Below are 26,833 nucleotides of genomic sequence, written 5' to 3' on the forward strand. Positions count from 1 at the left end.
ACGTACACCGTGTGCGTACATAAGAAAGGCACACACAAAACAGAATGAGTCAATGCTAGTGATGATGGATGAGAGAAAGAGAAAACTAGTATCACGAACCTGTGTGTACGAACACTGCGTACGTATATGAGGTTCGGTTGTGCAGACGAACATGTGCTCGTGGTTTGGTACGTATTAGCGCGTTCGAGTTTGCACACGAAATGATGGTGTAGGATGAGCACAGAACTAGAGCGAACATGGTGTTCGATGTTCATTTGGGAAGACTGATTACTAGGTCCGAGTTGGCTCAGCTCCCCCTTGATATTAGAATATATATGCAACATTATTTTAACCACATTAACCGTCTATGACGGCTCTTGATGCCTCAGGGAATTTGCCAAGCTCCAAGTAGATGCCACACATTTTTCTCAGCGAATTCTTGACCGATTTTAACAACCTTTATTTAAAATGAAAGATATAACACTCCCATTGACAGCTATTGAATTTTGTGCAGATCTGGTTTAGTTCTGGAGTTAAGGGTTGGTTAGTAAGGCCACAATACTTTCCTTATAAACCGGTAAAGGCGTAATACCACAGAGGATAAAAATCTATTGAAATGGACATAACATTACTCCGATTTTCATATCTAAATCATGGCCATTCAAACATTCCTTGAAGTTATTGTCCACTATCGACGATCCCGAAGGTCTGAAGGGTTTCGGGCATGTTCCGGAATTAAAGCCACATCGGTTATTCGGCCATGACTGAACATGCATGGGCCGATTTGCACAAAATTAGTCTCAAATTAAAAAAATATTATCCCCATGGACTGTCACAAAATTTCGTATGGATCGGTTATATGGTTCCGGAAATATATACTGAATCGTTCAGTCACATATGATATTTACATGTAAGCCGTAGCAATATTTTTTTCCAAATAGCGGGCCACATGAAATTTCATAAATTCATTTCGTATTTTTGATGCCAATGTCTTTAAAATGCATGAAACGTCGAGTTTTGATGTTTTGACAAAAATCGATTTTTTGGGACTTACCTGATATTGTACTTTTTTGCCTTTCTGATATAGAAAGGTTATGCAATCACTTGGAATTTCGACTTTTTTACCGAGGCCCGAGTTTCTTATACTATTCGACAGTTTGTCGAGATTAGAGAAAGTCTGTATGTGTGTATCTGCCAAATAATCTTACTTATTTTCTCAGTGGGCCGATTCGAACAATATTATAATGAAATAAAAGGTGTATCGCCATTGGCTGCTATTCAATTTTATTTGGATCGGAGCTCTGGTTTCGGAGTTACGATTTGAAAAGTGCAGCTACGCATCAAATTCCCATATAAACTGGTATCAGCACAATCACAACGCACGCGGTGGGTACTGGACGGATACTCCGAAATTATTCTCAGTACGACTTTCGACCATCAGGATTAAATTTTCAGATAATATAGTTATCGACTAAAGGAAAAAAGAACAACCGATTTTTTGAAAGTTGTTAACAGTGAACCACCCCCCCCCCCCCCTATTTATAGATTTATTTGACACGTCTCAATGCCTTAGCACAACTGAGCCGTGAATCATTAAAGTTTTTACTATAAGAAAATATTAAAAATACTAAGAATGTGTGCCAGATCTTCTTGACGCAGTTTGCTGCTGCGTGTTGAGATCCTTTTCCTTGGCGGTGGAGCAATAGTTGCCTTTTCCGTCGCAGCTGAGGTGTCATTCTGTCTTCTTTCTCTCGCGTTATCGCTCCCGTCCATGTTATCATCGGTACTGCTTTCCTGCTGATCACTGTCGTCGGTATTTGCTTATTTATTGGTGATGCTAGTTGTTGGTTTGAATGCGGTTGTCGTGATCGTTGTCCCTTCATTATTGATTAATTGGGTCGTTGTTTTTGGTTTATCTGTATGTGTCGGCGGCTGCTTGTTAGAGTTGGCTGTAGTAGATGAGTTTTGACTAGTTGCTTCGGTGCATGTTTTTCCGTAGTGGGCTGTCTAGTTACAGAATTGGTATGTAGAGGTCTACCCGGGATATGTGATGAGCGTTTTTTGCTCGTTGATTACGCCATCCTTCGGTGATTTGCATTCGATAGTTATGTAAGAAGGTATTGGTTTATCTGGTCGCATCCTCACAATATGAACGCCGTTGGGAGTACCGTTGAAAAAGTTTCACCAAGTGTCTTATTACCGGTGATAAAATTCGTTTGATATTGTGCGCGGTGCCAAATAAAGGCTACGAACGTCCACCATGTCATTTTCCATACACACGGGGAGCTTCACTCTGATGTTATTAAATTCGACCTCGTGTTGCATGTTGTCCTTTGCAATGAAGTTTTCTGCCTGTGCTAAACTACTAAATGTAATCTGGACACAGTTTTGGACGTGGTGTAACTGAACTTACCTAACTTCCGCGAGATTAGGCTCCATTTTAACTATAACTAATTGTTCCACATCCTGCACTGTGCGTTTAAAACGAGTTTGCTTCAAGTTGATCAAAGTTGTGTTATCCCGTAACACGGGCACTTTTGTTTCCTTTGGCAGACTCATTTCACTGCGAAGCCGGAGGTGACGATTCAGTACTGTTTGTGCACTGGATAAAGAACAACGCGCTGGCTTGCTGAACTGTAGCGCAAGGATTGTTTGCTTCTGCGTTGTGCGAGGTCAGAAGGTAGACTGAGAGAGCCCTCTTTAACTTGCACTACTAGCACAATACAATTGTTATTGCTTTACCAATCGATGATTTAAATCGGGTTAATCCAACGTGATTTGATTTAAAGAGTTAAATACACCTAATTTCTCTTATCAAGATTCGTACAAATTTGTGCATAGAAGGACTTATTAGTAATGTAAGTCCTGAGGCCCGGTGTGGCTATCGACGATCGTTATTGTGGAAACAAATTACATGATTTACGAAATTAAAGCTCATGAAAAATTTGAAACTATACTTTACTATATCATTTTCGATGCTCGTATATGTGAGTGCAGGAGACGTACACGCTTAATTTTTTCTGCCGAGTCTCAGGTTTTTTCGCATATTTTGTCGAAACCTCAACAGCTGTATGTCAGTAAACATAAACAATTTTTTGTCTGAGATCTCAGTAAAACTGACGTTTCATACCTGATACTCGAAAAATATGAACCTTACTTCACTGGAATATCAGTTCCTAAATTTGCTAACTACACAGCTGTTGGAAAATTTCCGAGCCAAATTGAGTGTGTAAGTTAACAAAAAAAAATTTCATGTATGTATGTATAACATATATTATGTATATTATGTGAACTTGTATGTAAATTAGGGCATCGTAAAAAAAAGTTTTTTTGGATTCTCAAAGGCCCCCCTCATATTATGACAAATACCAAAGTAAGCTCAGATGCCAAATTTCACATCATTTGGACAATTCAAGTCTTCCGCCCACTTTGCTTGAAATATTTGAAATTGGTACTATGGGAACATATGTAAGCAAAATATATTAAATGCAATAACTTTTGAAGTAGCACTCAGGAAACAACAATTTATGTCTAATAGGTATTTGAATGGATATATTTTAGTTTATTGAAAAACAGGGAAAAGTGGGGTACTGGGTCATTTTGTCTCCAAAATCCTCAATTTTTTAAAAATTTTCTGCTTTCGCTCTGTGATGCGAATCATACATATTTTGCAGTTTTCTGATATAAAAAATCTCATAAATCGAATGAAACTTTTTGACCTTTGTTCAAATACGAGAAGTTGGGGTTATAGGGCATTTCGCCATTCATATTACATTTTATGATTTTCTCTTGCATATATCTCTATTATTCTTCACTCAACTTCAATAAAAAGGACCTTGTTGAACGTGGAAAATTCTTAGGAACAAAATAAAAATAGATTCGTTACTGGTTAAATTCAAAAACATTAAATTTTCTGACATTAAGCCTCGATTTCACATTTTTATCATTAAATAGCACATATTAAATCCATTTAACAATACATTCTTCTTTAATTTGCTACTTTTAGTGTTAAATACGCTTAGGGATTACATGAGAAAAGTTTCATTCCTGCAAAAATAGGGGAAGTTGAGGTATTAAGACATTTAATGAAAAAAATGTGATATGTAGAATTAATGTTAAAAAGTTTGATGTTTGTGACTTTTACTTACTTTACTTATTACTTATTACTTATTACTTATTACTTATTACTTATTACTTATTACTTATTACTTATTACTTATTACTTATTACTTATTACTTATTACTTATTACTTATTACTTATTACTTATTACTTATTACTTATTACTTATTACTTATTACTTATTACTTATTACTTATTACTTATTACTTATTACTTATTACTTATTACTTATTACTTATTACTTATTACTTATTACTTATTACTTATTACTTATTACTTATTACTTATTACTTATTACTTATTACTTATTACTTATTACTTATTACTTATTACTTATTACTTATTACTTATTACTTATTACTTATTACTTATTACTTATTACTTATTACTTATTACTTATTACTTATTACTTATTACTTATTACTTATTACTTATTACTTATTACTTATTACTTATTACTTATTACTTATTACTTATTACTTATTACTTATTACTTATTACTTATTACTTATTACTTATTACTTATTACTTATTACTTATTACTTATTACTTATTACTTATTACTTATTACTTATTACTTATTACTTATTACTTATTACTTATTACTTATTACTTATTACTTATTACTTATTACTTATTACTTATTACTTATTACTTATTACTTATTACTTATTACTTATTACTTATTACTTATTACTTATTACTTATTACTTATTACTTATTACTTATTACTTATTACTTATTACTTATTACTTATTACTTATTACTTATTACTTATTACTTATTACTTATTACTTATTACTTATTACTTATTACTTATTACTTATTACTTATTACTTATTACTTATTACTTATTACTTATTACTTATTACTTATTACTTATTACTTATTACTTATTACTTATTACTTATTACTTATTACTTATTACTTATTACTTATTACTTATTACTTATTACTTATTACTTATTACTTATTACTTATTACTTATTACTTATTACTTATTACTTATTACTTATTACTTATTACTTATTACTTATTACTTATTATATCCGTGCGCCATAATTTCAAGTCCGAAAAATCAGTAACTTACTTGCATAATTTTAGAATGATTTTTATTGAGAATCGCAATATTCGGCTAAGTAGGGTATAACCGTCCGCCACAACAACAATTTCATGAAGGTCACGGCCATCACAGCTAGAAACCAACAGTAGAAATGGAACGTAGTATTGATACGAATGAAACCAGTTTTCAGACATCACATCACATGCGGCAAAACTCTTTCGGTCCGGGGATGCACACAAATATTACAACGCGAAGCCGGTCTGATCACACAGATCATCGTTGGGATTCTGTTAATAAAACAGTTCTGTGTTCAACTTCGAGTCGGATCGATGTATTTGCTTAGTGGTGATAATAATGTTATTATTTGGAAGAGTACGATGCATCGCGATTGGAGTTCTGCTCTTTTTCATGTTTGAGACCATTGCTGCCCAAAGGTATTTCACTGATACCCCTCCTGATGGATTATATCAACGTAATACGATGGCAGGTTAGTCCAAGTGATCCTTCGATATTGTTCACTATTCATAGTTAGTAACATAATCTACAGATTGCCCAATGCGCTTCCACAATGACACTGATAGGTTTAATGTCCTTTTTGCGTTTGGAGGAGAACGAGCTTTCAGGGGCGAATTTCAACACATGGTAAAGTGTCCTATACTTTATTCAGTGATTACTAATATTGTGATTTCAGGTTGCCATTGGGTGGACTATCGATGATAAGATAAAATACTTATGCGGAGGAACATTGATTACCCAGAGATTTGTTTTAACAGCCGCTCACTGTGCAATCAACGGATATGGGTAATAAGCATCACCACATCTAAGTACTTGTGATCCAGGATATTCGAGATTTTTTAGGACAGCACCAGATACAGTTCGACTAGGCGATACAGACACGGGCAGCACGGAGGACGATGAGTTTGCTCAACAGATACCAATTCGAGATATTCGCGTACACCCAAAGTACCGACCGAGTAAAAAGTATTTTGACATTGCACTGATTGAACTGGAAAAGGATGCTAACCTAACCGATGCTGTCTGCCCTGCATGTCTTTGGCTGGAGAAGGACGTTCCGGAGGAAACACTAAGTGCCGTCGGATTCGGGACAACGGGTTTCGCAGAAGATTTGAGCCCAACCTTGCAAAAAGTTAAATTATCCCATATCAATTTAACTGAATGCATGCAACGAATACCATTTGATAAACGGTCGCTGCCTAACGGTCTTGTTCATGAGCAGTTTTGTGCCGGAAGCGAAACCATGGACACGTGTGAGGTAATAATATTTTGACATTAAAATTTTACGCGTGATCTTTCGATGTCGCTTTTAGGGAGATTCAGGCGGTCCAATTCAGACAGAGCGGTCTGATATAAACGGAGCATGGATTCCATTGCTAGTCGGAATTGTTTCATTCGGGACGCCCTGTACGGAAGGTTCGACAGGTGTTTACACGAGAGTCTCATCATATCTGGAATGGATAGAGCAAGAGATAAAACGACCCATGAACTATGCGGGTAGGTGTTTCCATTGTTTTGTCTAGTTAACATACCAATTTTCAACAGCCTTCCATAGCTTGCACCCGTACCGTTTTCTGTAGCAATAGAAGAAAAGCAATGAGCAAATTTCGCGTTCCTCCATCGGCGCCCTTCCATCGATTAGGCCTTCTTTGGAATCACACTGACCAGAACTCGTATAACTGTGGAGCTACTCTCATCGATTACAACTTTGCCATAACTTCAGCATTCTGTGCCAGAGAAAAACAAAGTGCCCCAAGGTACATTATAGTGCAGTATGTGAACGAAATTGTTTCCATCGAGAGTATCTACATTCATCCAGACTATAGTAAGAATAGGCCGGAAAACGACATTGCTCTACTTAAATTGAGCAAGTATTTAAAGTATGACACGGATTTACGTCCAGCTTGTCTCTGGCGAGAAGAAGAAATACGTGATCAATTTGGAAAAATGTACTACTCTACATATAGTAGTATGTTTTCAGATATAGACAGTTTCCAACAAGACAACTATCAACAGTACGGTTTAGAAACCAGTATTGGTAGTAATGGAAGGTGCTCGAACCCAAGTTATCAACGTAAGAATTTATTATGTGCAGATAACAAGATACCTCTTGTTCCCAGAGTTTGCAAGGTATCTGAACAAGTCGGTTAATTACGATTTTGTATACTAACTACCAATCAAATTTCAGATGGATTACGGTGGTCCAGTGTCAAACATTGCCTACTATCAATATTTACCGTATCTGTTTGGAGTGGTCTCCAGATTGAGCGCAGGATGCGAGGCTGATTTAGTTGGAACTCGGATATACCCTCATGTGAAATGGATCGAGAAAATTGTATTGGAAGAAAACCATGATCGGTTGATATTTTCACCATAGATTAATGTTTCAAAAGAGAAAGAGAGTATTCGAATATCGATAACAGTTAGAGTTCTCTAAACGATCAAAAATACGATGTTAAAGGAATAATAATAAAAGTTTTTTATTTGCAAATGATGTATGCATGGTCATGAAATAATTAAAGTTGAAATTCAAGTACTAGAATCTATTTATTAATTTTGATATTTTAGTTGAGTCAATGAATTTATCAACTAACCATAATTTTCGTTTTTACATTTTGTATGATCCACAAGTTTTGTACAGGAGTTTAAGAATGAACTACATCATTGAATAGGTTTAACTATCACTGATCGCATCTCTTTTTATACCTACTAGATAGTGTCTATTTTCACCATACTAAGCAAGGTCCCTCACTAATTCGTTAATTTCTCGCCTACAATCAATGGAATGCGTAAAAAATTAAATCAACAGCTTTGCTTCGTAGTTAAGAACTAGGGTGGATGCATGGTGTCTTTGTCGAACAACTTTATTCAAAAAAATTCAGCATCTTTGAAACGCCAGGATATGAAAGAATGGACTTTTCCCCGTCATTTGAAAGTAAAATTAAAATATTCTGTCGGGGGGTCTAGAACAACTTTTTATTTTAAAGTTTTTTGATTAAAAACTTAAGTTTTTTAATGAAATTAATTCACATTTTTGCTACTAATTGGTACTATAGACATTCAAAATTACTAAAAGTGAGTATCTGATGAACAATCTCATTGTCTACAACATTGTAAAATGTTAAAAATCGATGTAAAATCACCCGAGAAAGTCATTAAAATTTTATCAGTTTTTAGGTGTCCCCGGAAGTCGATTAACAGGGACTTACAGAAAAATGTTGGGTTTAAATGAACAGTAAATTCAGATAAATTTCAATGTATACAAAGTCCCATTCTCAGCAGAAAAAATATATTTTCATATTCCTCCGGGTCTTGGGCGAAAATGACACTTTATGAAAAAGGAGATGTGGAAAGGTGTTGATCAAATTTATTCGATAATCTTACACCTTTTTAAGATGTTGATTGATGTAGTAACGGATTTTATAATGTGTTTTCATTTCTTTTCTCGCTCTAGGAGATAGCTAATGTAAACTAGAATGATCCTTCTTCCAGATCCTATCCTGCCTGGTAAATTACAATTGGCTTAAATTAAAAGCATTATATTTGAATGAACTAAAGTAGACAGTTTAATATTGTAATAAACGACGGATTTTAGTACAACTTTGGGTTTAGAATCCTGTTTGTCTTTATCAACATTAAAAGAAAGATGATTGAAAGAGAAAAAAGCTCTTCGAGTTTTGGATCCATGTTTGTTATTATTTGGGGTAGATTAATTTCATCGGAATTTATAGATTTTTGCTTGTCCTCAAATTTTATTTCCAAATCGAACACACTTCATATAATCTTAGAAAAAAGAACAAAACTAAGTTTCATAATTTCCTTTAAGAAGAAATTCCGGAGTCGTTACTCGTTGAACACGGATCACAACAGAAAACGAACAAGAAAATATCAGGCTGAACCATGCATTCAGTAAATTCTCAAAGTAATACAAGTCTCTTTATTGAAGATTTCCCTCACAACATTGACTATCCCGAGATAAACTAGCGTTTCGTCGATTTTTTGCTATATGTGAAACAAATGAGTGCGAACGAAACAAAAATAAACGTCAAACCGTTTTTTCACTTGCACTAATGCAAAGTGAACATGCGCGTAATTCGGCGCACGGCTTGGTGGCGCATGGCTGAAATGTCACAATGTGGATTTTAGAAAAGATTCGCAATATGGGAAAAGAGCAAAGACAACATATCAAGAAGACAGAGTTGCCAGTTTAGTTCAGAATCTGGAGACATTAACAGTAACACGTCTTTCGGGTAAAGGTGATACTTTCTATATCTACTTTTAAAGTACTACCTAGGGGCAAAAATGTGAACCAGTTTTATTGAAATACCTAAGTTTTCAAACAAAAAAACTTTAAAATAAAAGTTGTTCTGGAGCCACCGACAGAATATTTTAATTTTACTTTCAAATGAAAGGGAAAAGCCCATTCTATCATATGCTGAAGTTTAGCGATGCCGATTTTGACGTAGGACTACGTCTGTGTTTTCGATATGGGGGTGCACTCTGCAAATTCTACAAAATGGTATGTAACGAAAAGTGGTCCAATTTTAAACGCATATAATTCAGCCATCTCACGATAAATTTTCAAATTTTTTGAACAAATCGCCCCAAAACATTTCTAAGAATAGATTCCAATAGATAAACCCAAAGATTTTTGATGTCATAGCATTAAAAAATTAAATAATATACAACCTTGTCAAAATATCGCGCATTAACACACAGAAGATAGCGCTTCCCAAGCCCTGTACGATGAATTGGTGTACCTAGCGCGCAACGCTTCTATGAATGACGTCATCATCGACTATTTAAAGAACGGACTTGGCCAGACACGCTCAGTTCCCTGTTGAACGGCTGGCGAAGCAGATCACTGCGCTGTGTTTTTTACAGCCAGTGTAGCTGAGCTAGAAGTCCGTTACACTGGCTGTGGAGGGACGCTACCCTGTGTCGTCCAATAGGCGACCGCTCCAACTGCTTCCTAAATGCCGCTGTAATGTTGCCAGTAAATTTTTGGTTTAACTAGCACATGTATTTGCTATTTGCGCTTGAAGTTAAGTAATGTAGTGGTAGTAATAAGTTTCCCATTTTGGTTTAAACGCAAAAACAGTTTTTAAAGCAGGATTTGATTAATTAGTTTAGCTCATCTAAGCAATTTTATCAATTCTGTAATTTAAAAGGAATTTTACGGAACTTGGTGAATTTAGCGCCACTTGCAACTGGTATAATCAACCTGCACAAAGTGTTGCATAACGCAGGGCTGTTTTTTGGAACAAAATCATTCAGCCCTTCGCTATGCAAAAACACGATATTATGACAGATGGGGTAAGCGCGGCCATTTCTTTCAATCGGGAAAGGCCGCGTGGAATTTTGGTGAAATGCGCTAATAATGTCGTGGTGGTACTAGTTGTCTCTTTCGCTCTACCCATCATCATCAGCGTTGACTCATTTTGCATTGTACGCTTGGGTTCAATGTTTGGGGCGAATGTGTTGGTAGGTAGGGGAACTCGTGGTAAAATGAACATGTTAAGCAAAGTCGTTATTTTCTAACTAATAAGTGAATGAGATATTACAATCACCTTATGTTTCTTGTTAGACATGTTTTGTACATATCTGGTAAAAATATTTCGTCATAAAAACATTTTTTCAAACATGATTCTTGATTTCTAAACATGTTCAAAATGTTTTCTTGATTTCTAAACATGTCCAAAATGTTTATAGCGAGTGGGTAAAATGAACATGTGGCGGTGGTAAAATGAACAGCTTCTGGTGGTAAAATGAACAGCTTCTGGTGACCTGCAAAATGTCCTGTATGTATGCAATGCGCAGCGTTGGAAAGCTTTTTCCGATCAATGCTAATATCCCAACAAATCATGAGCTTTGCATACACACGGGGCATTTTGCAGGCAAAAAAATTGTCACGGAAGAATTGAATTTTCATGACGTACTATTAACCATTTTACAATCCTGTGGCATCGAAACACATCTACAAACTTGGGGTTATCCATGGGTGCAGTGGCGGCGCTAAGGGGGGGGGGCGAAGGGGGGGGGGGCGAAGGGGGCAACCGCCCCGAGCGGCAAAATCAGGGGGCGGCATTTCCTACTCAATAAATTTCTATAGTGTTTTAGTAATTGTTCAAGTTTCATTAATCACGATAAAAATCAATTTATTTCATGTTGGCAACTATTGACGATTAAAAAGGTTGGGGATCGGGATGATGGATGCGATAGAACAAAACTATATACATATTGCAAGGTAGTAGTGGGAGTATGCAGACTAATTTGTTGGGATTAAACCAGGGAGCATTATCATATACAGGTGGCTTGGTCCATGGTTAAGAATCTCTCATTCTACACGAATAATCAAATTTCAATTTTTACGGAATTATTGAACTTTTCTGTGAACTATTTGTTTTTCTTTTAATGCCTCTAACTCATAAAGAATACATTGTATTTTCAATCTTTTAATTCCATTGGAGAGGTGTTTTCTTTCCTATTAAATTGCGGGTACGGTACCAGCGTAGTAGATAAGACAAACGGTCTAATAAGTGTTCTATAGAAGTTTAGCTTCATGCGGTAGCGAACGTTGTTCGACCGAAGATTTTTTTTGAGTAAGTAGACCCGGCGATTAGCAAGGGGTAAACAAACCTGCAATTTATTTTTGTTCAGTGATTTCTAGACGGGAGGTTATGCGAAAGCTTAAAAACGATAAGGTCGTTGGGAAGGGCAGAATCCAGGCTGAACTTCTAAAAATTAGGAGTGACTGGCTGTGCGAAGCAATCCACTGCGTGATTGGGATGATATGCGTGGAAGAAAAAATGCCTTCGGATTGGTTGAATGGCCTCATATGCTCAATCTTGGAGAAGGGCTGTAAACTTCCGAGGCATAATGATCCTCAATGCTGCCTACAAGGTAGTTTCTCGTGTTCTGTTGGGTAGACTGCGCCCGTTGGCTGAATGCTTTGTCGACGAATATCAAAGCGGGTTTCGAGAAGGACAGTTAACGACGGACCAAATGTTTACCCAGCGACAAATTCTGGATATATTCCAGGAAAACAATTTGCGGACTCACCATCTGTGTATTCAAGGCGGCATACGACACAGTAAAACAAAACGAACTGTGTCAGATAATGCTTGAGCGTGGTATCCCGACTAAACTGATTAAGCTGATTCGTATGATGCTGGATAGGATAAAATCAAGCATTACGAAGATCTGATGTGCATAGGAACGGAACCGTCATCACGAGATCTCACGTGCTTCTTGACTTCGCGAACGATTTCGACATCATTGGTATTGATCGCAGAGCATTGCAAGAAACATTGTTACCTTTTAAAAGGGCAGCTGCAAGAATCGGACTGACGATAAACTCTGACAAGACAAGGTACATGGTAGCAGGTAGAGAACGTATTAGTCGTTTTGGTTTCGAGGTGGAAATCGGTGGGGTATGGTACAACGAATTCATATACATATCTTCAAATACTTACCTTACCGTTCAGGCCTTGTTGTCTCTTGCTGTATGCAGAAGCCGTCTCCACTTCACTCGGTCCATTGCTGCTTGTCGCCAGCCTCACAGTCTTCGAAGGGTCCGCAGGTCGTCCTCTATCTGGTCGATCCACCGTGCTCGCTGTGCGCCCCGTCTTCTTGTTCTTGTAGCGTCGCCTTCAAGAACTATCTTCACCGGATCGTCGTTCGACATTCTTACGATGTATTCAGCCCACCGCAAACGTCCTATTTTTGCGGTATGCGCGATGGATGGTTCTTCCAGCAGCCGATGCAACTCATGGTTCATTCGCCTGAGTTACGTTCCGGATTCCATCTGCACGCCACCATAGATGGTACGCAACACCTTTCGTTCGAAAACTCCAAGGGTCCTCCACGAGCATAGTCCAGATCTCGTGGCCGTAGAGGACCACCGGTCTAATCAGCGTCTTGTAGATTTTGTTCGACCGGAGTGTCCTCCGGAGTCCAAAGTAGGAACGATTTCCCGCCAAGATCTATCTCTGAATTTCTCTGCTGGTATCATTATCGGTGGTTACCAGTTAGCCCAAATACACGAATTCGTCGACCATCTCGAATCCGTCACCGTCAACCGAACTCGGGATGGGAGGTTCACAGAGTCGTCTCTAGAACCTCTTCCTCTCATGTATTTTGTCTTCGAAACGTTGATGGCAAGTCCAATCCTGCTGGTTTCAGACTTCCTGAATATCGTACCACTCGTGTCTATCCCCGCTCTCCTTATTACACCTTCTAACACAACGTTGAACAGCAGACACGATAGACCATCACCTTGCCTTAACCCTCTTCGAGATTCAAAGTGACTCGAGAGTGTCCCTGATACTCGAACAACGCACATCACCCAATCCATCGTCGCTTTGACTAATCCTGTTAGCTTATCCGGAAAACCGTACTCGTGCATTATCTGCCATAGCTGAAATCGATCGATGGTGTCATACGCCGATTTGAAATCAATGAACAAATGATGTGTGGGCACGTTGTATTCGCGGCACTTCTGCAGAACCTGCCGAATTGCGAATATTTGGTCCGTGGTGGCACGGGAACCCATGAATCCCGCTTGGGAGTGCACCACGAACGCTAAGTAGTGTGATCGGTTTGTTGTTTTTCAGCCGATGGAAATCAGGGGCCGGCATCCTATCGTCTTCTGCGCATTCTCCAGGATCCGTTGCCATACCACCTTCGTCCTCTGCTGCTTCTTCAAATACTAGTTACATATGAAAACGATTTTAGCCACAAAGGAAAAAGGCACGTTGTTGCTGCGAGCATGGTTTGCGTAGTCAGCTAAAATCCAATTGCCTAAGAATGCGCGCAAAACTTGATTTTTTCAAATCACTGATACTCCCTGTTGCTCTCCATGAAGCTGGGATGTTGAAGGAAGTAGGTTAACGATTACTCGGTTTGTAGAGAAGAATTCTGCGTTCAATACGCGGCAGCACAGTAGAAAATGGAGAATGGCGCCAGTTAAGTTATGATGAGTATTTTAAAGAACATAACACATACTGTTGGGAAGGTCATTTCTCGTTCTTTCCAGAACACAGAAATTGAAAATCGGTTAAAAATGACCGGGCAGAAAAGTTTTTAGCGCTGAAGGTCCCGAAAAACACGATTTTTTTTGCTATGAATCAAAAATGGAAAAGGTAGTCGAAGACAGTCTAAATCCCTGACTACATACGGGGAACGTGCCATTTAAGCCAGTATATTCTGATTCCTGATACGTTCCCGTCGGATGTTTGTCTTCATATATCGTTTCAGTGTGTCATAAATTGAAATACATACTGAGAGTGCACTCGAGTGCTCAGGAACAGGTTTCTGTTTTCATTCAATTGAAAAGCTTTTTTTCTGACAGGGTTATGATGGCAAAAAATTTCAGAAAGAGGTACGTTGAACGAAAAAGATTGAAAACCACTGTTCTAAAAAATCAATTTCAAGTAAATTTAATAGATTATCACCAAAATGCATTTGTGATGTGAAATGATAAGCCGGAAATGTTTATACAATGCAGCTTCCAAACTCAATTTTTGTTTCCAGGTTTTAGTCACCGTTCATGAATGTTACTGTTTTTCAGTTTATATTTTTCGGTGATAATTAATCAAAACCACAGTTTACCGTTTACGTTTCAGCTTACTTCCCTATTTAATTTCAGCCATCCTCAAAATTATTCACTCACCCGCCTTGCCGTCGCTGGGGGGAAATCGAAACGTATACGGTAAACTGTGGTTTTAATTATTTATCACCGAAACATATCAACTGAAAAACGGTAACAAACTCAATTTTTCAACAATCATAGACAAAAAGGGTAAAACTTGTGCATGAAGCAAAAGTAAGAAAGATACGATTTAAAAATTTAATAATATATAAACAAGTGATGGCTTCACAATGAATATTAATAACAAAATATTGACAATAAAATGTGAAGAAGTGTGACGATTTTTATGCAGACATTTTCTAATACTTTTATCATATTTGTTTCATATGAATAGGTCGAAAATAATCGAACTCTTAAAAATTCATTATTGAAGAGGCGGCAAATTTAATTTTTGGCCCCGAGCGGCAAAACACCTCGCGCCGCCACTGCATGGGTGTTTGAACTTTTAGGATCTGTTTGAGAGCAACTAGAAAGCTTGTTCTATACATGAGATGTGATTATATTGTCTAAAATTTGATTTTTCTTCACCGGTCCGGGTGTTTTTTTCCCACACACTAAGTACTAATAAAATAAATATTTTACATTAAGAAGTATAGTCCTACATCTACAGTTCGTGCAACCCCATAGGGCTGCCCCTTGTAGTTTTTTCGAATAAAATTATTCTACCAAACACACCGTGGGATGTACTAATAGTCCCATACTTAAGAAAACTTAAGCTAAAAAATAGACGAATAGGCAATGGGCAATGTTAATACATTAAACGAAAGCTTTCAATCCTGACTTCATAGGAAAAATATAAAGATGGTTTAATAACCAATATATGTATTCAAAACCGCTTGTGCCACTATAGGAACACATGTAACAATAGTGGTGCAATCGCTAATTTTGGTTCCTATTGTTGCGAATCTCATTGATTTCGTATGGGACTTGCAACTATACCCAACCAGGAGAAAATAACTGGGCAATAACTCGTGCATACTATTTTTTGGTATTCATACCAAAACTTAGTATTAATTGATTATTATACCTCATTGAGGTATTAAGCAGGTATTGAAGAAACATTTTTCAATACCTGCTTAATACCTCAATGAGGTATAATACATACTTCAATTCAGTATTATTTATGTATTCCAGTGATTTTTACAAATACCAAATCAATACCTTATTGAATACCTCCAAAGGGTGAATTTTGTTATTGGGAGGTTGAAAAATGTTTTATTATTATTCTGGTATTATAATAACTCGTTTCATTATCAAATAGTTATTTGTAGAACATGTTGTGTTATTTTTTTTTGATATTTTACCTCTTATGTAGAGCTCATTAATACCATATTGTGGTAAACTGTCGTTGGTATTGATACCTATATTTAGTATTCCGCAGTTATTTTCTTCTGCTCGGGTAGGTACACTATATAAACTATAGGTGCAAGGGAGCACAAAATTCAAAGAAAATCATTTTTTCAGTAGTTATTTGAGCAAATTTCAAGGATAACAGTTTTATTGTCGCATAATTTTAGTGCGATGAAACGATAAAATATATGTGTTGATGGTTGGTACGTTAGTTAGGCGTATAACCCACTACTGCAACTATTGGTACACCTCAATTATAGGAGCACCCACCCTAATGTAATAACTCAAATGCGCCGAAAACAGTAAAATTCTCGTGTTTTAGTGCAACGAAAACTCGAATTCCTGTTGTTAGGCTACCATTTGACTCAACGCGTTGAACAAAGATGGCAGACACTGATATAACCAACGGATTTGAAGCCGTGTAGGGTGATAATAGAAACATGGCGCAACTGGACTCATCACCCTAGTAGGTCAGTCTATTGTACAAGTAAAGTATTCAATACTACATAGTGACTCACTCACGGAATGCGTATACGCAGCAGGGACTGTTGTACCGGGTTGACGAAAATTCCGAACAAAAAGCCAGGTTGGTGACATGTACAAAAAGTTAACTTCCCTCCAGTGGCAATCAGAAACTGCGCCTCGAAGTTCAATCCAGAACATTGGTCCTAGTAGACGGAATATCACCAACTATAAAGCTTCTTTACACTAACTATCTGCGATGTTGAAGCATTATGGTTAGTATCACTAGAAAATATCGAAAAACTATTTTTAAAAGTGTATCATTTGAACATGTTGTAGGGTTATGAGCCTATTTGCGCCATGTTTCTATTATCACCCTACCCATTTGAAGCCGTTGGTTAGAGCAGTGTCAGCCATCTTTGTTCAACGCATTGAGTCAAATGGTAGCGCAACAATAGGGGCTTTCGATTCGAGTTTTCATTGTGCTCAAACACGAGAATTTTACTGTTTTCAACGAAATTGTGTTATTATATTGGTTCTTAACAACGAAGCAAAGCGGTTGATGTCAATTTTTACGCATTCCATTGATTGTAAGGCAAGAAATTACCGAATTAGTGAGGCACCTTGCTTAGTATGGTGAAAATAGGCTCATCACCCTATATTGAGGCAACAATTAAATTAGATGTTCTGGTACGATTATTCATATATATTCATATATTCATTAGAGATGGTCGGGTTTCAATTTTTTCGAACCCGAATCCGACCCGAACCCGAGAGCTTAAAAATTGAAAAACCCGAACCCGACCCGAGACCGAAATTATAAAATTTGAAAAACCCGCACCCGACCCGAGCCCGAAAATTTTAAAATTAGACAGCCCGGACCCGACCCGTACCCGAGAATTAAAATTTTGTAAAACCCGAACCCGACCCGACCCCGAGAATTTTAAGATTTGAAAACCCGAACCCGACCCGAACCCGAAAATTTTTAATTTGAGAAACCCGATCCGTACCCAACTTGCTAACATGGAGAATCCACCAAAGATCTCGAAGATTTTTAATTTTAGGCACCCTAGGCTCATCTTAGAATAGTAGAACCATTCGAATCTGAAGTAGCACCATACGCATTGAGTTATATCTCATTATAGTTCATTTGCTATTATTGAACGTCGAATTTGTAATGTTATGAGAAACTTATAAATCGTCGATATATTAACCGAAATGTAGAATAAATCGGTCGCTAACTCATGGGGAAACAAAAAACTTAATGTTAACAGTTTCAGACAACCTTGCCCGTCGTACTTAACCAAAATTTCTAATTTTGTATCAAAAGCGAATTCTATGCATTTCTTTTCTAAGAAATGTAAAACCATTCCTGCAAGGCAGTTTTGTATAATTTATCACATGTATTAAATTAGCTATGGTAATTGGCCACAGCAGTACCACCAAATTTGTGATTTCAATATATGGGAATTGTGAAATCGTCGCCGGGCTACAACGCCCTTTTTAGTCAATGGTTACAGTTTATTTTAACTGCAAGCAATCTTTATCATAAATCAATTTGATTATTATAAAACTTCCATTAAAGCAAGTACAACCTATTTGTTGCATTTGACCAACTTAACAGTGCCCGCTTAAAGTTTGTTTGGGGTACAAATGCACCCCACAAAACCATTTACGTTAATGTATTGTCATGTTTACATAATTCCGAAGACATTCTTATATCTTTTTTTAAAAGAATAACATCGATACATAGTTAGCGAAAAACTTGTGTAAAATTGTATGTTTTAGAATAGAACTATCCAATTTAATTATAAATTTAATAAAAATTAGGCATATTAGAGCGATTTTAGTTCTGGGGTACGAATGTATCCCACAAAACCGTTTACTTAGATAAAAAGTCACGAAACCGTTGTAGGGTTAATGGACAATTAATATTCAATATGTAGCAAAAAATATTACCGTTAAGTGCACTCGCAACGGGTGTACCCCATCAGGCATAAATACGTTAGGCATACGGACGTTTGGCATACGTACGTTAGGCATAATGGACGTCAGGCATAATGGACGATTGGCATAATGGACGTTAAGCATAAGTTGAAGTATTCTTTAAGGAAATAACTTTTTGGTGATAACAGCCTCGGGTGATAAGAGCGCAAATGTTTTAAATTTTTTGATGTTGTAGAACTACTCTGGAAGCTGATAAAACTCGATCAACATTTTATTCTATTGTAAATACCTCAATAACTCAAATAAAAGATGTAGAACAAATTACACATCTCTAAAATAGGCTGAAACTCTTGTTTAAAATCGTTCTATTTTATATTAAGGTATGAATAGGTATGAATTGATTGTTTGTTCCTCCTCGTGGTATAAGGAATCGTCCGCCTTTGTGGATTCCTAGACATCGTACAGCTTATGGCCAGAATAATCCGGTGAACAGATGTTGTAGCAAATTCAACGAAACTGCTCTAGTTTACGACCTGCATACCACTAAATTTAGTTATAAGTTAGCAATTGAAAATTTTTCATATTGACGTAAACAATTGTATTAATAATTAACTGTACGGTATATGCCGAAGACGAAATAAATGAAAATAACGCACATCAACCCCTTCATATCCATGTTGTTTGTAAACAAAAACTTAATGTCTGTTCATTATTTTTCTTTTTTTAAATCTTTGGACGCAACTGTATTGGTAATACATCTAAGAGGCTTGAAATGAGCTTATACCTAAACTGTTCCCTTAAATGAAGGGACATTTTCTTCATCTCGTCCACAGAAAAAATAGAAAAAAAACTCTACACTTGCAAGGACTAAATATCTCGCATGGTATTTTTCATTTTGGAGTCTCTCGCTAAAGTTATGCGAAGGTATGGTATAGCGAAGCGTTTTTTTTTTCTAATCTGAAAACACGTATATTATGCCAATCGTCCATTGTGCCTAACGTCCATTATGCCTAACGTATGTATGCCTAACGTCGCGCACCCACTCGCAACACCCACTGCTAGATTTCTCGCGACTGTCAAAACGACCAATCAGGAGCGCATCAATAGATTGTTTTTTATTGTTTATACTTCCCGTAGATTTCTACTCGCTTTGCTTTAGACACTATTTGCTGTACACTTTAGCTGAGTTTTACGCGTTTACTCTGACCGCGGCCTACGTATCGGTTTTAAAGTACCTGTCAAAATTAATATTTTAAAACAGACAGTTGAATCAATAGTTTCCGATAAATTCCTGTTGACTTGATTTATTACTAATTATCATTAAAAATAAATCGCAAAGAGATTTTAGATATGAGACACGTATTGTTGAATGCTCTCTCATGAATGTTCCTTTAAAACATAAAATAATTCAGTCAAGAATGAAAAAATACTATATTTGAGCACCAGAAAATACGACGAATTCTAGTGATTTAAAGGTGCTACCATTTGGTACGGTTATATGTGTCTTCCATTCGTATCACGAAGTATAAAAAGAGATTGGGTTTTGTGTATAGACAGCGTCAAGAAATGGTTGGGTTTGTTCAAAACCCGAACCGACCCCGACAATTCCTTATTTGAAAAACCCGAACCCGACCCGAGCCCGACAGTTCAAAATTTTAAAAAACCCGGACCCGACCCGAGCCCGAGAATTTCAAATTTGAAAACCCGGAACCCGACCCGAACCCGAGAAGCATAAATTTATAAAACCCGAACCCGACCCGAAACTTGTCGGGTTCGGGTCGGGTCCGGGTTTCGGGTCTAAAAACCCGAACCCGACCATCTCTAATTCATGTATATTACCTAAACATTTTTCCGGTATCACATTTTGTATGATCCACTCCAAAAGTTAGGGAATGAACTGAACAAAAACTGACGACAATTTCAAACAATAGGCCGATAACCTGTGGAAAGGAGGTCATTCCCCTACAGTGTCGAGTCGCATAAAACCTCTAAATTACTCACTTGGACGAAGATTCCAACTAAGCAGATTGACAAAAGAAAAACTAACGCGGACTGACAAACAGAGTTACAAATAGGGGAAGCCGGGGCTATTAAGGCAGTGGGGGTAATTCGGACCCCCTCGATTTCGCAGAAAATAGCAAGACTTTCTGATTATCGTACATATTCGTGGAACCGCTATTCTGAAACATTAATTTTGAGAGTTGAAGTTGATTCTTTGTTCCTTGTAGAAACGAGATACAACGTTTCGTAGTTTTGCCATTCTCCAATCATTATAATAGAAAAACCGTGATTAAAGCAACAAAATAAAGTAAAAAAATAAAAGGTGTTTTGGAAAGCTATTTTATGTAATGATTTTTGTTTGGGTGAAAACAGAGATATTTTCTAGACGCTTACCACTTTTGTGCGATATGAGCGTACGGGGCTATTCGGACCCCCTATTCCGTCAACCATCGTTCAGCGGCTTGCGGCTGCGCACACCATTGCACACGCCACAGCAAAGAAAATACATGGGCCGCCAATCGACAGCAGTGACATACCAGATTAAGTTTTTGAAAAGCCATTTATTTTTTTTTTGCTTCCTAAGGAGTGTCTTTTGTAACTAATTCATAGGTAAACATAATTCCATTGTAAAAAATTAAAGAAAAATGACTGAATTGCCCCGTAAGGAGGTCCGAATTACCCCTACATTGTAAAAGGATGGAAAAACGTAGAGGTTTGCAAATCGTCGCCTAGCGCTGCCATTGAGTGATGCAAATGAACCTTTTATGGTACCAAAATGTAGCTGAGGTTTTAAACTAACAATTATAACTTTTGACCGATATCTTTTTTCACATTCATTCACCTAAAATTGCGATTTGCTTAAGTAGCTCCGAATTGCCCCAGGTTCCACTATTCAAATTCATTGATTCATCATATTCAGCCGCATTCATTTACAATATTCAGTGACGCAACTGAAAACGTCAAACGAACAAACTCATTCATCCCTGATTTTCATTCGTCTCCGATTATTACACGAAACGAATATGCAGCAACGAATCACACATCACAGTAGGCCCTAGGACAATGTAAGCGGTGATAATTATTATTTTATGTGCTTTACCAGCATTTGAAAACATTTACCTAGATAATTAATTAAATGAATATTATTGTACGATATTCAACTGAATGAATAAAACGGATTTTTGAATGAATATTTTTTCTATTTACCACGAGTCGCATCAGGTTCATTTTCAGCCATCAGAAAAAAGCTTCGATTATTTTTAAATCTGCTGAAAAATTTCGTAAGTTCGTTCATTTGATAAGCACGTTTGCTTTAACTTGATAGTGGCAATTTCTTTGTTTCACACTTTTAAATTCCTAAAACTAAGAGATTATAACGCTCCATTAAAACTAGGAAGAATACAAATTGATACACAAATCAGTTGATTTTTATTGAGAGTGAGTGAGGGAAATGTTAATGCAGTGGCGTGGCGACGCGAGGTTTTTTGACACTCCGGGCGAAAAGTTAATTTTGCCGCCCTTCTATAATGAATGTTCAAAAGGCTTCGATTATTTCCCACTAATTCATATGAAACAAATATGATAAAAGTATTGGAAAATGTCTGTATAAGAATTAACTTTTTCACATTTCATTATGAATATTTATATATAAGATTATCTACTGATTCCCTGTGCATTTTTTTCCTCATTTATAAGTAATCACGTAAAAAGTATTGCTGACTTAACAAAACAGTTTCGGTTAAAAACCGTTGGGAATGTCATTACTATCATTTGGCTTGTCTTTAAACATATTATATCTCCCGTAATTTCAGTCTTCGTATTCTTTAAGCTTACACGTTGCGCCAGGCTTTAGGCCCGGGCATGAATAAACTCTACTGAATAGACCCAGATCCCGATTTCTCGTTTTAAAACATTGATTGAACTCGGTTGGACTATACTTAAGCTTCTTTCGGACCAAAGATAATCCGCTAAGTATTGTAAAGATTTTGAAAGAATATGATTCTGTAATATTCTGTCTAAAGCAAGCAAATGACGTTAGTGGTGACAATGCTTGTTTGAATGGCTATCGCGTCTAAATGTCCGCTTACAAAGTTGAGATCGACGGTGGGGTCATCGTTTCGAAATTGTGCGTGCATCTACTGAAGCACGGGGTCTGCTGTTTCAATATTCCGTTGCTTCATTGAGCGAAGGGTTTTGAATGGAAATCGCACTGGTTGGGAGCAAATTGTTTGTCCCTCTAAACTTGTATAGGAATCTAAAGCGTTTATTTTTTATTAAATTGTCGGTTTTATTTAATTAACTCAAATATTTAGAATTAAGTCAACGATTAATCTTTTGGATTTTTAGTGCAAAGAAAAAATAAATAAAACTCTGTCCAAAATAATTTAAAATGCAACTATAACCATTAGACCTCTCCACATTTTGAAAAAGTTTTAAAATATACATGGGTCAGCCCAAATTTTTGTTCCAGGTGTGAATTTAATAACTTTCGCCAAAAATGGCTTAATTTGGACATGATTTAGAGGTGTCTCCAATCAAAAATCGTGTTTTTGCTATGTTTCCATAGGAAAATCACTTACACTCTGATTTAATAGGCCCTACATGTCCACATATCATCAAAGGTTGTTCCTTAGACATATCATAACAAGTTTTAACAGGTGAACATGGCTCTAATCGTAATAGAAAATTTGTTAACTGGATTTTGATATAGAAAAGAATACCAAAACCAAGAAAAAATATCACAAATTTTCCTTAGTTTTGATATACTTCAAAATATATATTTCAAAATCCCGTTAACAAATTTTCTGTTGCGATTAGAGACATGTTCACCTGTTAAAACATGTTGAGATATGTCTAAGGAATGCGCTGCTTTCTGATTGTTGCATGTTATGTTCATATGCTGTACAATCTTGTTGGTATGTGTAAAAAAGTTGTATATAAAATTTACCTTGTGCTAAGGTTTTCCAGGAAAATTTCAGGTTTTCCATATTTTTCATGGTTTTTTATCCCCGGGAGGACTGCTCCCTGAAATGAGAATAATGAGAGTAGGATTTTTACTCATCTATACTATATAGAAAAAGAATATAATAAAAAATAATTATGGACAAAGAAACTCCTTTCCATTAATTCACGCCACCGCATATGAAGCCATGTCTTATCCAGAACGAATCCTCACCATCGTACATCTTGTTGAATTGCCACCGGCATCGTTGTGATTAATTCAGGTCAATGAATAATTAATTTGCGGCTTGCGCGGATCTCCTAATTTCAACCCAACAAGCTTCTGTGCCCAACCAGTTTGCTACCATTCGGAAGAAGATTCTTGCGAGGCGAAAGGATTGACGAACTCCTCGTTTTCACTTTAGAAAATTGAAAGGTTTTCCTTTCTATTAGATAAACAACCGGGTCCATTTCTCACTTGCCCACTTTCCACCGACCAATGCAGCTCACTATCCCGAAATTCGGATCGGTCGGGTGCGATTTCTTTTGCGGGTTTCGTTCCTGAGAAATGGTGCAGATTAAAATTACTACATTAGGAAGTCCCTCCAGTTTAAATGCCACCACCACAGAAGGATTGATGCAATCAGCAGCCATTCGCAGTGGATCAGCACGGACGCCAAGCGGACCCGACCTGAATTACTACTAATAAAATATTTACAGCCGGAAATCAATTTCTGGTTCAATTGGCGGGGCGTGATGGGTACCGGCTTTTCTGGAAGGTAAATCGATGGACTTATATTCTGCTCTGCCTTCGATGTTTTCTTTGTGGTAATGGACGTCCACCAGGAAACAAATCAATTTGATGGATCGGGTTTGCTATAATTATAGCGAGAGGAGCTATTTGGAAATGCAGAATATCAGTAATTCACGAATAGAGCGGCGTATTTCTTTGTAACACAAAACTAAATTTTTTTGTAACTATAACTAAATTACTTATGGAAATGGCGTTTCGACTTCTTTCACCATGTTTTAGAGGATCTATCGATGATATAAAAACTAAATTAAAAAAAAAAACTTAAAAAAATATTCGTCCTTCAAAAGAGCTTCAAATATACATATATTACATTCTAGGATTAGGTACCATGACTTTTAGTACATCATTTTTTTGGACAGCCTGATCACTTCTTGTGGATGAAAAGAGCTGCTGTTGGAATGAACGTGAGAATCTAGGTTTAGCGGAACCGATCTTGTAAATGAGAAACCATCTTTCAGATAATCCAAACAAATAAGTACATTTAACAAAAGAGGAGACAATCGAAAATTAACCTTTTCAGCGAATGCAACAGTATATAACTCCTTAACAGAAAACAACACAAATTATGAAATGATGTTGAGACAAATTATAGTGCCCGTTTGCGAGATTCTATATATAAAGAACATCCGGTCCCTTGTTTATGCGGACGCATTCGGTCATATTAATATAGCCATGAAGAATAAACGTATCATCCGCCCGACATTCCTTCCAGTAGCCAGTAACGTCGACGCGGTAGGTACGCATTTCCCATAAACAATCCGAAGACAGCGGAAAAATGAAAAATTTCCATTCACCTACGAACTCTTTCGGGAGGGTTTCTGAAGATACCAACGGAAGATGAGAATATCATTCGTGAAAGAGTGTGTTCCGAGATACCATACACGCAAACAGTGAAATTGGAGGCGACTGGCTTAAATATTAACGACGAATAGGCATTCTACAGATTCCGCTGCTGGAATACAACAGGTACAACGGAAGGTGTTCCGTTACTAACGAAAATACAGACCGTAGTTTTCGTGAAATAGGGAAACAGCTAAAAAATCGGTTTTAGATAGATATTCAAATGACAAACGACAACAAATTGTGAAATGTTTCACTCCACTACAATCCGCTTTGAAATTCGTTTCACTGTGTACGTCAAAGTGCGTTTAAAACTTTTTATGAAATTGTCAGAAAACAGTGGACATATTCTACTACTTTTGAATCGAATTTTTTAAACGCTTTTTCTCAACCTTAAATTTTCAGTTGTGTCCCTATTGCACGATACCAACGATACATGTGAATACAAAAAATGAAGCACGATGTAAAGGCGTTCGGTGTACGGACTTGAAAGCGTGCCGAATTAAGATACCAAACGGATTGTAGGTGGGTGGCTCAACGGTGAATAATCGGAATTCCTGTGCGCCAGCCGGGGTACACGTACGTACGACAGTAGCTGTATGAATACAATCCAAGCCAGCAGAAGAACACATTCAGGATACAATTTACAGCTGCAATGATAATACCATCCTTTGTGAATAGAATAGCCCCGAGTGGGAGAAAAAATGACACAACAACGAGAGTTATGAATAGGTAACTGCCCGGAGTAGATTGCCAGGCCAAGAAGTCTACCTCCGCTGGTCTCAACCTGAAAATCTTGGGTGCTATAACTCACACCGGGCCTCGACACGTGACGCGATACAAAGCTGGAACGGGACCCGGTTGGCACTTGGCGAGTACAAATAAGTCCATGTGAAAAATAGAAGGGAAACTTGTTGCTTCACCCGTCCCTCCCCCAATACCCGTGTGCATAGTGTGGTATGAAGAGAAAAATTATACAATCCCCTTTTCCAGGGTCTTAGTATTCTATTATACCGGAGCTGAGCGATGGAAGATGGGAGAGATGAAAAATGCATGAACCTGAAATGTTGGTTCTGTATTGCATTCTAGGCTTTCTTCTGTTCTTGAACAAAAATGTGCGAGAGCTTGCAAAGAAAGACGAAACACTCGCACTGAACGACTTTTTCACTTTGACTTACCAGGTATCATGTTTTGTTTTCACACTATTAGTAGCTTCAATTATTTATGACACTATTAGAGAATACTGTTTCGATGACACACTGTGTCGCAAAGGTGTTTAGAGTGCACACATGCCCTGCAAACGAGTTGTAAATGTTAAAATATTGATGCGCTTTCGTTTAGAACAATATGATGGGGGGACGTTGACGTTTTTTCGAAAATCATCTTTGATTGCTGGGTAGCTTTCAAAGTCCTTTGGGTAACTGGTGCTCTGGACTAAGGAGCAATATAACATACACAGAGAAAAATATTTTGTGATTTTAAATTTATTTTCATGCACATATTTGGAGCATGAATATAAATGTAAAATTAAGTTCCACCACCAATACACACAACTTGTAGTGCTTTCTTCAACGAATTTTAGTTTAATTTTACACGTCAATTGAAGATTACATTTTCATTGAACGGGATACCAATGCACTTTAATGTAT

The 26,833-nt window shown here is 37.0% G+C and overlaps 1 protein-coding gene across 1 annotated transcript; it reads left to right on the top strand.

Annotated features, from left to right (window-relative positions):
- The first annotated feature begins 5,446 nt into the window (after positions 1–5,446).
- LOC131692316 (serine protease 53-like) lies at positions 5,447–7,720 on the top strand. The gene is made up of 7 exons (XM_058979298.1): positions 5,447–5,650; positions 5,711–5,805; positions 5,855–5,964; positions 6,022–6,436; positions 6,492–6,675; positions 6,734–7,308; positions 7,367–7,720. The coding sequence occupies exons 1-7, from the start codon at positions 5,518–5,520 to the stop codon at positions 7,553–7,555; spliced, it is 1,701 nt and encodes a 566-aa protein (XP_058835281.1). The 5' UTR covers positions 5,447–5,517; the 3' UTR covers positions 7,556–7,720.
- Positions 7,721–26,833: the final 19,113 nt, after the last annotated feature.

This window comes from Topomyia yanbarensis, chromosome 3 (assembly GCF_030247195.1).
Source record: "Topomyia yanbarensis strain Yona2022 chromosome 3, ASM3024719v1, whole genome shotgun sequence".
Taxonomy (NCBI): domain Eukaryota; kingdom Metazoa; phylum Arthropoda; class Insecta; order Diptera; family Culicidae; genus Topomyia; species Topomyia yanbarensis.

Coding starts and splice junctions, on each gene's coding strand:
- LOC131692316 (XM_058979298.1), top strand. CDS start 5,518: ATGTTATTATTTGGAAGAGTACGATGCATCGCGATTGGAGTTCTGCTC. Junction 5,806..5,854: donor GGGGCGAATTTCAACACATG/GTAAAGTGTCCT, acceptor TTGTGATTTCAG/GTTGCCATTGGGTGGACTAT. Junction 7,309..7,366: donor TTGTTCCCAGAGTTTGCAAG/GTATCTGAACAA, acceptor ATCAAATTTCAG/ATGGATTACGGTGGTCCAGT.